Source organism: Cervus elaphus, chromosome 15 (genome assembly GCF_910594005.1).
Source record: "Cervus elaphus chromosome 15, mCerEla1.1, whole genome shotgun sequence".
In the NCBI taxonomy this organism is placed as follows: Eukaryota; Metazoa; Chordata; class Mammalia; order Artiodactyla; family Cervidae; genus Cervus; species Cervus elaphus.
This window is the reverse complement of record NC_057829.1, coordinates 65,522,624-65,536,301: the sequence shown is the minus strand read 5'-3', so window position 1 is coordinate 65,536,301 and position 13,678 is coordinate 65,522,624. Positions and strand designations below refer to the sequence as shown.

The following is a 13,678-nucleotide window of genomic DNA, read 5'->3' as shown; positions in this document are numbered from 1 at the left end:
AGCATTTTAGTGAGTTTCATTCCACTCCTCCTTTTCTATTCACAGGCTGTTTTTTTAAAAGTTGAAGTATAATGTTATATTAGTTTCACATATACAACATAATGATTTGATATTAGAATGCAGTGCAAAAATGATAGTTATGTGCATCACCTTACGTAGTTAACAATCATTTTTTTCTTGATGAGAACTTTTAAGATTTACTCTCTTAGCAACTTTCAGATATGCCACACAGTATTATTAACTGTAGCCATCATGCTGTATATTACATCCTCATAATTTATTTATTTTATAGCTGGAAGTTTGTACCTTTTGACTCCCTCATTCCATTTCTCCTGTCCCCTACCTCCTCCCCTTTGGCAACTACCAGTCTCTTCTTTGTATCTGTGAACTTGGTTTTTCATTTGTTTTGTTTTGATTCATTTTGTTCTTTCTTATATTGCACATATAAGTGAAAGCATACAGTATTAGTCTTTCTCTGTTTTACTTATGTCACTTAGCTTAATGCCTTAAGGCCTGTCTATATCACAAATGGCAAGTGGATGTTAGTTTCTCAGTCATGTCTGACTCTTTGGGACCCTATGGACTCTAGCCTCTCAGGCTCCTCTGCCCATGGTATTCTCCAGGCAAGAATACTAGAGTAAGCTGCCATGCCCTCTTCCCAATCCCAGGGGATCCCAGGGGATCTTCCCAATCCAGGGATCAAACCTGAGTCTCTTGTATTGCAGGCAGATTCTTTACCATCTGAACCACCAGGGAAGCCCCAAATGGTAAGAGTCCATGCTGTTTTATGACTGAGTGGTATTCCTTTGTATATATGTGCACCGCATCGTTTTATCTGTTCACCCACCAGTGCACACTTAGGTTGCTTCCATATCTTGGCTATTTTAAATAAGGCTCCAGTGGGCATGGGGGTGCATATATCTTTTCAAATTATTGTTATTATTTTTAAAAAACAAATACTCAGAAGTGGAATTACTTGATCATATGGTAGTTCTTCCTTCAAGCTAGGCTTCAGCAGTACTTGAATTGAGAAATTCCAGATGTACAAGCTGGGTTTAGAAAAGGCAGAGGAACCAGAGATCAAATTGCCAACATACATTGGATCATAGAGAAAGCAAGGAAATTCCAGAAACATTTCTACTTCTGTTTCATTGACCACATAAAAGCCTTTCACTGTGTAAATCACAACAAACTGTGGAAAATTCTTAAAGAGATGGGAATACCAGACCATCTTACCTGTCTCCTGAGAAACCTGTATTCGGGTCAAGAAGCAACAGTTAGAACCTTACACAGAACAACTGACTGGTTCAAAATTGGGAAAGGAGTACGACAGGGCTGTATATTGTTATCCTGTTTATTTAAATTATATGCAGAGTACATCATGCAAAATGCCAGGGTGGATGACTCATAAGCTGGAATCAAGATTGCCAGGAAAAAGATCAACCGCCTCAGATATGCAGATGATAACACTCTAATGGCAGAAAGTGAAGAGGAACTAAAGAGCCTCTTGATGAGGGTCAAAGAGGACAGTGAAAGCTGGCTTAAAACTCAACATTTAAAAAATGACGATCATGGCATCTGGTCCCATCACTTCATGGCAAATAGAAGGGGAGAAAGTAGAAGCAGTGACAGATTTTCTCTTTTTGGGCTCTAAAATCACTGCGGATGGTGACTGCAGCCATTAAATCAGAAGACATTTGTTTCTTGGAAGGAAAGCTATGGCAAACCTAGACAGCATATTAAAAAGCAAAGACATCACTTTGCTAACAAAGGTCCATATAGTCAAAGTTATAGTCTTTCCAGTAGTCATGTACAGATGTGAGGGTTGGACTGTAAGAAGGCTAAATGCCAAAGAATTGATGCTTTTAAATTGTGGTGTTGGAGAAGACTCTTGAGAGTCCCTTGGACTGCAAGGAGATCAAACCAGTCAATCCTAAAGGAAACCAACCCTGAATATTCAGTGAAAGGACTGATGCTGAAGCTGAAGCTCCAATACTTCGGCCACCTAATGCAAATACTTTGGCCACAGGCGCCTCATTGGAAAAGACTCTGACACTGGGAAAGATTGAAGGCAAAAGGAGAAGAGGGAGGCAGAGGATGAGATGGTTGGGTGGCATCACCAGTTCAATGGACATGAACTTGGGCAAACTCTGGGAAATAGTGAGGGACAGGGAGGCCTGGCATGCTACAGTCCATGGGGTTGCAGAGTCAATGACTTAGCAACTGAACAACAAATGGTAGTTCTGTTTTTCACTTTTTTGAGGAAACTTCACATTGTTTTCCATAGTGGCTATACCAATTTACATTCCCACCAACAGTGCACGAGAGTTCCCTTTTCTTCACACCCTCTCCAGCAGTGGCTGTCTCTTGTCTTTTTGACGACAGCCATTCTAACAGATGTGAGGTGATATCTCATTGTGGTTTGGATTTGCATTTTCCCTGATGATTAGCAATGTTTAGAATCTTTTCATGTGCCTGCTAGCTGTCTCTGTGTCTTCTTTGGAAAAACGTCTGTTCAGGTCCTCTGCCCATTTTCTAATCAGATTGTTTGGCTTTCTGCAGTTGAGTTGTGTGAGTTCTTTATATATTTTGGATATTAGCCCCTTATTGGATATATGCTTTGCAAACACTTTCTTCCATTCAGTAGGTTGCCTTTTCATCTTGTTGATGATTTCCTTTGCTTTGCAGAAGCCTCTTAGCTTGATGTGCTCCCACTTGTTTATTTTTGCCTTTGTTGCTTTTGTTTTGGAGTCAGATACAAAAAATCATTGCCAGGAGTGGTGTCAAGGTGCTTACTACTATGTTTTCTTTTAGGAGTTTTATGGTTTCAGGTCTTACATTCAAGTCTTTGATCCATTTTGAGTTAATTTTTGTGTACAGTATAAGATAGTTGTTTCATTCTTTTGCAAGTGGCTGTCCAATTTTCTCAGCACTGTTTATTGAAGAGACTGACCTTTCTCCCATTGTGTATGCTTGCCTCTTTTGTAATTAAAAATAATTGGTTTTATTATTCTTTAGTTTGATCAACAAAGTTGTGTTTACTTTCCCCACTCAAGCTGTTTTAAAATAGTTCCATTAATGCTGCTCGTACCCTACTTTTTTTTTTTCTTATAAAATATCTTGTCTATATTCTTTGGGAATATCATTTTAAATGTCTGTTTAATATTCCATTAAGTAGATAGACCAGCATTTATTCAACATATTTTTGGTCTTGACCCCTTGAAGACAAGGCACATCCTTCTTTCCCTGTTAATCCATTTTGGTTCAATCACCCATGAAGTTGGCTAACCTTCTTTTGAAATTTTGTTTTCTGTCTGCACCATCTTTTTGAGGTAATGGTATGCCAGATGCTATGTGAAATGGACCTTCTTTTTATTTGCCTTAAACTTTACTCATTCAAGTTTCAGAGAGGCATCTTGGTCTTGTTATCCTTTAGTTTGGTGAATGAAGTTGTGTTTACCTTCTCCTCTGTGGTTAAGCTTTAGTTTTGGGCACTCCCTCCCCAGCCTTGATAGGCAGGCACTGCTATAGATGGTAGGCCCCACATTGTGCTTCTGACCCCGTCACTGACGGGACACTCAGCCTTCTGGTCTGTGGAGAGCATTCAGGGGTACGTACCCCTACTGCAAGGTGGATGTTTGCTGATGAGAACAAGATTTCTTCGGCTCTCTTTTTTGTTCCCTCCCAAATACATCTATTTCTCTTCCCCTTGGGTGGCCTGGAGTGCCCTGTTGACTGGATCTTGGCAACTGGCTGCCTCATCCTTCACCTGCCCAGGACTGTGTCTCTCCTCTTCCTGACTTCTGTTGACCTCCTGTTCCCACTCCGCTGGTCCCTCCCTGACAGTGCTGTCACTGCACTTCTGCTCCTGGCCTAGCCTCACCCGGTGAGTTTGTGTGACCTTCGCACTGCATTCATGCTTTGGGACTTAGCCGCTATAATGATGTCCATGGCGCAGGTTAGCAGATGGCGGCAGCAGCAATGAGACCTGACATGTTCTAATGACTCTCTTCTTCCCACCCTTGCTGTCCGAGCTGATGGAGGGGCAGGGGTTTCCTTGAGGCATTTTAGGAGGGGGCCAAGGGAAATTGGGGGGCGCCCAGGTGCCGATGAAGCCTGTGACCTTTGCTGCTATAATATCAGTGTTTCACAAGCAGGGCGGTTCGGGAGCCCACTTGCAGCCCATCAAAAATTGATTTAATTGCAATTTTTCCTCCAATTAGGAGCACTGGAGCCTGACTAATTGGAGTAATAGAGAGTAATAAGGCTCAGATAAAAAGCCTTCCTCGGCGGCCTTTGTATCTCGTGTCAGTGCCTGTCAGAGGTCAGAGAGCTTGCATATTCTATTAGGCAGCCCAGCCTTCATTTGTACAAATTAGTTTACCCAACAGTAATTAAAATGCCAATGCGGGTTGAAGAGAACTGAATACACTTGATGGGCATGTTGGTGAATGATGTGACAGCTCTGGTGGCCTCCCTTGCCAAAGTGTGTCAGCCCAGCTCAGAGGCGGCTGGGGCCTGGGCCAGCTGGGCAGCTCCAGGCCAGCCACGGGGCACAGCTGCCGAGCACGCCCTTCTGCTGCCCCTCCTCAGAGCCCCTCCATCGCTCCTTTCTTCTCCCAGGTGGAGTCATTTGTTCACTTGTCCATTCGTTCATTCAATAAGCATTTGAGTTTTCAGTATGTGGCAGGCATTATACTAGGTGCTGCGGAAAGAACTTACAGGACACAGGGTGTAAAATCACTTGGGCTCTGGAATTAAGACTAACTGGGTTCAAATTCTAGTCCCACTGGTTGCTCCATGTGTGAGCAAGATCAAGTCTGTTACTTTTCTGTGTCTCAGTGTCCTCGTCTGTCAGACATGAGGGAGAGACAGAGTAGTGCTTTGGAGACATTTGTTTGTGGATTCTAGCACACAGCAAGTGCTCAGTCACTTCCTAGTGTGGTTAAGAGGGTCCAAACTAAGGCAGAGGCAGCATGAATATACCTTCTTTTCACCCTGCCCACACCCGACTGATTTTTCTTCATACTTTCCTCTTCTCTGTTCTGTATCTTTGTTATTTTCTATTCCTCAACTCGACTACCAGAACTCCCAACTCTCTTGGTCTCTTTTTTTTTTTTTCTCTCTCTTGGTCTCTTTGACATGAGGTCTCTTATGTCTTCTTCTTGGGCCTATGGATGATCTCTGTGAGGCCAGGTTTTCCTAAGTTGGGACCAGGAGGCCAGTAAGGTAGCTTGGGCATCTGGGCAGGGTAAGACTTTGTAGAGTGGGTGAGAAATTGGATGAGAAATTGTAGAAGGCTAGCTTCTGATTAGGACTTTCTGGTCCAAAAAGAGAAGTTTGTGGAGTCAGAATGACTTTTAGACCCTCAGGGTGAGAGAGTATTCATTTGTGTAAGAGCATGTGTGTGTATGTGTGTGCTGACATTTTTAGGTATTGCTGGTTATTGTTATTGTTCAGTTGCTAAGTCGTGTCCACCTCTTTGTGACCCCATGGACTGTAGCATGCCAGGCTTCCCTGTCCTTCACTCTCTCCTGGAGTTTGCTTAGATTCGTGTCCATTGAGTTGGTGATGCTATCTAACCTCTGTCATCCTCTGCTGGCCTCTTCTCCTTTTGCTTTCAATCTTTCCCAGCATTAGGGTCTTTTCCATTGAGTCGGCTCTTCACATCAGGTGGCCAAAGTATTGGAGCTTCAGCTTCAGAATCAGTCCTTCCAATGAATATTCAGGATTGATTTCCTTTAAGATTGACTGGTTTGATCTCCTTGCAGTCCAAGGAACTCTCAAGGGTTTTCTCCAGCACCACAATTCAAAGGCATCAATTCAAAAAAACAAAGGCATCAATTCTTTGGCACTCAGCCTTCTTTATAGTCCAACTCTTAAATCCATACCTGACTACTGGAAAAACCACAGCTTTGACTATATGGGCCTTTGTTGGCAAAGTGATGTCTTTGCTTTTTACTATGCTCTCTATTATGTTGATCATAACTTTCCTCCCAAGGAGCAAGCATCTTCTAATTTCATGGCTACAATCACTGTCTGCAATGATTTTGGAGTCCGAGAAAATAAAATCTGTCACTGCTTCCACTTTTTCTCCATCTATTTGCTATGAATTGATGGGACCAGATGCCATGAACTTAGTTTTTTGAATGTTGAGTTTTAAGCCAGCTTTTTCACTGTCCTCTTTTACCCTCATCAAGAGGCTCTTTAGTTACTCTTCACTTTCTGTCATTAGAGTGGTATCATCTGCATATCTGAGGTTGTTGGTATTTTTGCAGGCAATCTTGATTCCAGCTTGTGAGTCATCCAGCCTGGCATTTTGCATTACATACTCTGCATATAATTTAATGAACAGAGTGACAATATATAGCCTTGTCATGCTCCTTTCTTATTTGTTATCTGGTTGTGCTTCACTGTACAACTTCACTGTACCAACACTATGTCATGTGTTATTCAGGTCTGAGCTTGGAGATTTGGGAATTAATCCTCTAAGAAGCAGAGGGACCCCCTTCACAGCTGCTATGACTAGCTTCCTCTGCTGTGTTGGCTGTGAACTCTGGAAGGCCCTTTCAGTTGAAGTCTATAGATTTGTTTTGGGCATCTCTTTGGTACCAGACACTGTGCTGGGCACTAGAATACACAAGAGCCACCAGACAGTCCATGATCTCAAAAGGAAGATGGGAAGATAAGCCCTCAAATGCCATTTGTCTCTTGCAGGCGAGATCAGGGTGTGGCAGGACTTAAGAGGAAGGCCTGTCAGGCTACTGAGCAGCTAGCAGATCCTGCTTCTGCCTGTTGAGTAGGGCTGGCCATCCCTGTCCCTCGGGCTGACAGTCCCCATGGTTTGGATGTGAGTCTTGGTGAACGTTCCAAGCAGGACCTGGCTCCAAATCTGCTGAACTGCTGCTTACATGGTTGTTTTTGTTTTGTTTTGACTGAGTGTTAAATTTGATTAAATTCTTAGGCCCTTGTAAATGCCAGAGGGACTTTCTACTCTCCCTCTTGTACCTCCTTCCTGCTTTACATGGTTAAGCAAGGGAAAATGGCAGCTTTTGGAAAGAAATGTTCACAGGTGTTATATCCAGGCAATTAAGAAAGGTCCTTACGGGCGTGAAGGTGAGAGGTATTCCTCCTGGAGGCAGAGGGTGAGGGTCAGGGGTAGGTGGGCAGGAATAGAGGACAGGAATCCAGGGGCAGGGGTTCCCATCCCTGCTGGAAAGTCAGAGCTGTGGAGGTGCCTCTTCTCTTTCTCCATTGACTTACCTTGATGCTAATTTAGGCCTGTGGCCAGTCAGAGGCCTGCCACAGGCCTCCTTAAAGAGTCTGTGTGTCTGTGCTGGTGCCCCTTACCTGGCTCTCTACTTCTCAAAATCTGGAGAGCCCCATTGCCTGCATGAATGATTTCTAAGGGCTATTATGTTTCCAACTCAAGGTAATTAACTTTACCAGTTATTACTGGATTGCCCTCAAGAGAAAAATGTTGGTGGGAGAGGGAAGTGAGGATAACACCTCCTGGCTTTGTAGTTTGGGGCTTCAGTGTCCAGTGGCTGCATACCACGCTGGGTGTCACTTGGAGCATGACAGAGTGACTGTTTTAGAATACCATTCTAGTTTAGTGGCTACTGGCATGCCTATGGGTTGATAGGAGGCTGCGAAGACTGAGCATGTCCCTAGAGAAGTCTTGATTTGAGGCATGGATGCTCCAGGGTGGTTTATGTGGCCTTTTTGTCTGCCCAGGGTTGAAACACAAACCCCTGCCCTGCAATTTTGATTGTAAATCAGTGGCTTGCCCAGTGCCTGCCCTAACATCTCCTCTATCAGCAACTAGCAGGCCAGCCCCCCACCAAGCCAAAGCCATCAGCTTCTCAGAGCCCCAACTGTGGAAATCCATCTCCCCACTGACATGCTTGGGATCAGAGAGCCACAGGTGCTGGGCAGGGCCAGGGCCAATAGGCTGCTGCCCCACAGTGCTAACGTGTCATTAATATGTCCAGTTCCTCCCCCAAGCCCAGACATGTAGGGACATGTCCCTTCCCTGCCCCAGGGCTCCTGAGTGACATAACTGCTTTCAGCTCTCTTGTTCCAGTTTAGATTTTCAAGCCCAGGGTTCCTGCAGGCTCCCCCTCCCAACACCCTCCAAATCTTCTGACAAAGGAGTGGTCTGGCATATGGGTTCAAGTTCTAGTCCTAGTACTGTGGCCAGCCTGGCTCATTGAATGGATTCTTCTCACTGGGTTTGGGCCTCCACTTAAAATGAAACTGCAGATTATATATGTTGAACTTTTTAGGGGTTTAAGAGAGGCTCTTAAATATGGGCAATATGGTCAGAGTGTTCCTTCTCTCTTGCCTCTTGGCAGTGTCTGTCGTTGTCCTCTAAACTCTGACTTTCATCCCACTCCCACAGCAGTCCTGACTGCCTAGGCCTTCACACTCCCTGCTTTCCCACCCTTACCTTTTCATGTCATTACCTACCTTTCATCATTTGCCTTTTCTCACTTTGGTGCCTTTATACCTGCCCTGTGCTTGTATCATGTTACCATATTCCCCAGCTCTTAAAACCTTCAGTAAAGCCGCCCAGCCTCCCTCACCTCTGACCAGGGCATCAGCTTCCAGTGCCCAACAACCTATTACAGGGAGACCATTCCTGTAGTGTGGCATCGTGAAGTTGGTGTTCATACAACTGAAGACCAACAGGCTTGCTTTCCCTTGACTTGAGTTGTACATCTAGAGATCCATTCTTACGGTGGGCAGAGACCACCCAACCAGGTCTGAGCAGCAAACTCAGCTGCCATTGAACCCGTGGGTCCTCTGGCCAAGCAGCTCTGGGAGGTTACAACCCTCACTCTGAATCCGTATGGTTTCCCACACTTCTCTGATGGCTCCCCTGGCTGCTTCTCTCATCCTGGCTTAACCCCATGGTCCCCTGGAGAATGAGCACAGCGCTTCCAATTGTGTGGCCATTTCCACCACAAGTTCTGACAAGCCAGACCTGACTCTGCTCTTCTTTTGTTTGGCAGCTCCTTTGTGACAGGGACGGCTTGTTGTGGGCACTTCTCACCCTTAAGAATCTGGGACCTCAACAGGTAAGAGATTCCTGAGTCCACCATGGCTTCCAGGGTGGGTGGGGCTGGAGCAGCTGGGAGGCCAAGGAAAGAGCTGCCCAAGCCAGCCCATTTCAGTTGCCCGAGTGGTCCAGGAGGAGGTTGGAAGGATCCTGCCCCACAACCTGACAGGCTCCACTGTGTCACCTTCTCACATAGGATCAATTGTTAGCTTATGGAAACTGTTGAAGTAATTTATAATAGGTACATAATTTCATGTAGAACTTACGATAACAATTTGGATTTATGATACTTCTTCTCTAAGGAGTGCCTGACTATGTGGCTATAAAAAATTGTATCTGTCCTCAGAGATGATTTTTCTAAAATAAATTAATTTTGGAAGTGCCCACAGATCCTTAAGAAGAACAATACAGAACAGTTAAAATACACCCAGGTTTTATTTACAGTTCTCTGCCTTGGCAGGCTTGACATATTCCCATTTGATTACCTGCTATTCTGTGTTGTTTTTTTTTTAAACTTTTCATTTGAAATAATTATAGATTAATAGGAAGTTACAAAAGTAGGAAGGCAAGGTACCTGTGTAACATGTTACATAATATCAAACCTAGCAAGTTGGTAGGTACAGTTGGTACAGTCCGCAGACCTTTATCTGACTTTACTTATTTTGTGTGTATAAATTTCTTTGCAGTTTTATCCCATGTGTAGAATCATGTAACTACTGCCACAATAAAGATACAGAAGTGTGCTGTTCCATCAGCACAAAGACCCTTCCCGTACACATTTATAGCTGCACCCATCCTCCGCCCCTCCCTCTTGCTCCTAACCCCTGGCAACCACTTAGGTGTTCTTCATCTCTATGATTTTGTTATTTTGAAGGTATTATATAAATGAACTAATATATGTAGTATATATGTAGTATGTAATCTTTGGAGGTTTTTTTCTTTATGCTGCATAATTCCCTTGAGAGTCACAGAAGTGTTGCGTGTGTCAGTAGTGCTTTCTTCCTTCTTGCTCAGTAGTATTCTCTGGTATGGATATACCAAAGTTTCTTTCCCCATCAATCAGCATTCACCCATTGAAGAACATTTGGGCGGTTCTGTTTTTTGACTGTTGAGGATCAGGCTATTGAACATTTGTGTATAGGCTTTTGTGTGGGCACAGGTTCTCAGTTTTTTTGAATTACTACCTGGGAATACAATTGCTGGGTCATTTGCTAAGTGTGTGCTTAGTTTTTTTTACCTGCCAGTCTATTTTCAGTATCTTACCACTTTATATTCTGACTCCAGTGTCTGAGAGATCTAGTTTCTGCACATTTTCAACAGTATCTGGTAGTGTCACTATTTCTTATTTATTTTAGTGGATGTGTTATTTGTGATTTTGATTCAAATTTCCCTAGTGGCTAATGATGTTGAACATCTTTTCATGTGCTTATTTGCCTTCTATATATTCTCTTTGGTGAAATGTCTGCTCATGTTTGCCTATTTCTAATTAGATAGTTTGCTTTTTCATTGATGAGGTCACAGAGATAGGCATTTCTGCTGCAAGTCAGTTTTATTTAAGTCACGTTGTTGGGTATGCTTGGCATCAATACTGACCCAGGCCCGGGATGGCAGACAAGCTGCGGCAGTGAGGGTGTGCACCACCCCACTGTGGTCCAGCTGTATCTTGAAGGCTGAGTAACCTTTGAATGGCCTATTCTGCCTGTGATTGCCTTGGCTGGGGTATGTTGGGGCACAGATTAGTGGTCAGAATGGAGTTCTAAGGCACCAGCTCCTTCAACAGCATTCTCTTATGAAACCTCTAGACCTCACTAACACTAAACACTGGACTTTATAGAATCCAGAAAGGACCCAAGTGAGAATGAGTACAAGACAGCTGTGGCCTCAGTTCTCACTGGAGCCAGACAACAAATAGCTACTGCACCCTCTGACCAGCCTGAGGCAAGGCTGTCCTGGGCATTGCTTGGCTTCACCTGCCTGCTCTCTGGCCCCCAGACTCCTCTCCTCACCACCGAGGAGCCAGGCCTCACTTAAACACCTCTTCTGTCCTCAGGGAAGCTTGAGGACCAGTGGTGCAGGGACTGAGGGGGAAGATGCCCTGATGGAGGCATCCACTTTTGGTGGGAGGAAATGGATGGACAGGACGACTGTCTGTAGCTGTCTTTCCCAAAGAAGCCCAAGCAGATAATAAAGCCATGTAGAAAATAGGATTAAGGTAATGAACAGGCAGGACAGAGTTTGATCTTTCAATAACGCCAAAGCCTGACTGACAGGCCAATCTGGAAGGTGGAGCAGCATCGCAGGCAGGACTCAGTGGCGGGGCGGTGCTCAGTGCTGGGTGGATTCTTTGCTTTTAACCTGTCACCGCTGAAACCTGAGGAGTGCTGGGATTTTCTCTTTTATGTGTGTGCTCAGCCTGGGGGGAGGAGCACTGGAGGGCAGTTTTGCTCAGAGCATGGCCCCTCCAGAGGCTGCCCTCAGGGTGGTGGTGGGGGCTGGGACACACCTCAGAGGTTTAGGCACCTGCTGGGCACCAGTGCACCCTCGTCCGTCTGTGTCTCAGGTATGGGTCCTCAGGCAGCCTAGGCTGCTTTTCAGTGTCTGAGGACCTCTTTCAAGGTCATCATGGCTTCCTCAAGCCCTCTGTGCCTCAAGATTCCTAGAACCTCTGTTCTCCCTCTGGGGGGTGCAAGGAAGCGAGGTGCTAGCTGGAGCACACTGGTCTGAGAGCAGCCGTGGGCACCAAGACATTGCCCAGATGGCAGGGAGCTTGGCTGTCCCCCACTCTTCTTCTTCTGCCTCTCTCTGAGCTATGGACCATGGGCTGGGCCCAGCGGCAGGGGATTTCTAACCTGTGTAAACCAGATGGGAAGAAAGATAAGAGTCCTTCCCCCAGTTTGGATGTGCTAGAGTGTTCCTGTTTCCAAGGGTAGATAGTGTTCAGGCCATCTCTGGCCCCCAAGGGCTCTATCTTGGCCCTGCCACTCACCCACCACTGAGGTATCCGTAGTTAGGCCCTGCGGAACTGCCATCCTGTTTCTGACCTTGGGTCTGGAGGAATGAAGGCCCATCTAGTGTTCTCTGTCTGCATTTGCTCAGGGCCCTTGGCTCTGCCCCAGGAATGGTGGTGTCTGTGTGGGGCACACCTCCTGATGCTGAAGACCCTGTGGGTGGGTAGGGGTTCTGACTGGCCTGACATCTGACTGGCCTGACATCACACACAGATCTTCCCCTGGCTCTACTCTTACCAAGGTGTGTTTGAGCTGGATCTAGCCTTGGTGCCCTGAGATGAGGCAGTGGGGACGTGGGCACCAGGATGGAGAGGCCTGTGATCTCACTCAGCTCTGGAGATTTCCCAGGGGGCCAGCTGTAGCTCCAAGCCAACCAGGGACTGCTGGGCAAGGAAGAAAGGAGGGGTGGGTTTTGGTGACTTGGCTCCTCCTAGGGCATTGAGGGTTTGGGTCCTCAGCTAGGTAGTGCTCTGTTCTGTATGTGTATGACTCACACCCCTGCATAATCCCACCTCATCTCCCCTTCCCCTTCTGGCCAGCATCATCCCTGGTGCCCCCTGACTCCTCCATTTCCATCCTAAAGCCCCGAAGTCTCCTCTTTCTCAACAGAGGCAGGGGCAGAGAAGCTTCTCACATATTCTGACAGACACCATGTATTTTTCTGTTGGGCTTTTGCTCTACTACCTGACCCCTGTGCCTGAAATACCCCCTGTCTGCCTACTGAAACCCTGCTCATTCTTTAGCATGAATAGACCTCTACCACGAGGCACTCCCTGATCCTCACGCCTGTGGCTCGAGATGGTGACCCTTAGAACATTCATAGGGCCACCGTGTTGGCCACCATGTGGCCTGGAACTTATCTTGGAACCCTGGACTGAACATGGGAGATACACGTCACGGCATCCTACAGCACTGGAATAACGAAGGGTGCCCGGCTACACCCCTTTCTGTCTGCAGAAAAAACGGGTCCTGACTGCAGGCTGGGCCACTCTGAGGGCACCGTTAGTGCCCATCCCACCCAGGTGTGGCTTTGTCTCTGCCCCTGACCCTCCACCTGGGGCGGGGGGCCTGGTCCTCAGTCAGGGTGATTATGGGAATTGCCCCTCTTTAAGTATGTGCCTTCTCCTTTGAAAGTATTACTGACAGCTTTTTTCATTTTCTTTTTTCTTTACCTCTTTAAGGAACCCTGTAATTTCTTTCTCTTTCTTTCTTTCTTCCCCCACCCCTTTCCTTTTTCTTTCTTGTCCCCTCTGTCCCCCTGAACTCTTTGAAATTGGCTCTCTGCCTGCTGACACCAAACTGATACTTTGCGTTTCACTTCTCCTTATCCCTTTATGGCAACAGATGTTGAAATTTTGTATCCTTTTATCTGCCCGGCTGCCCCTTCCTGTAATTACGGTCCTCTTGTTAGCAGTACAAAGTGGGCTGCCCGGCTGCCTGGCCTTTGAGCCATTGTGTCTGAACACGTGTGCGCAGGCGGGTGCTGGAGCTGTGCACGCGCACACACGTGCATGTGAGGGGCCTGTGCTTGGAAAGGGCCCTTCCCGCTCACTGGACAGGGCTGGGGCAGGCGAAGCCTTAGTGGGCTTCTCCTGGTCTCCATGGT

At 46.1% G+C, this 13,678-nt stretch overlaps 1 protein-coding gene across 2 annotated transcripts in view; it reads left to right on the top strand.

The window, feature by feature from the left end:
* The window catches only part of FBXW4 (F-box and WD repeat domain containing 4), an 81,521-nt gene that overhangs the window by 61,375 nt on the left and 6,468 nt on the right, over positions 1-13,678 (top strand). Inside the window, exon 6 of one of the 2 annotated variants that reach the window (XM_043924828.1) lies at positions 9,018-9,083. The exons of the other annotated variant lie outside the window; for it this stretch is intronic. Coding sequence (XP_043780763.1) covers positions 9,018-9,083 — 66 coding nt within the window. The remainder of the gene's footprint in view (positions 1-9,017; positions 9,084-13,678) is intronic. 2 annotated transcript variants of the gene reach the window in all.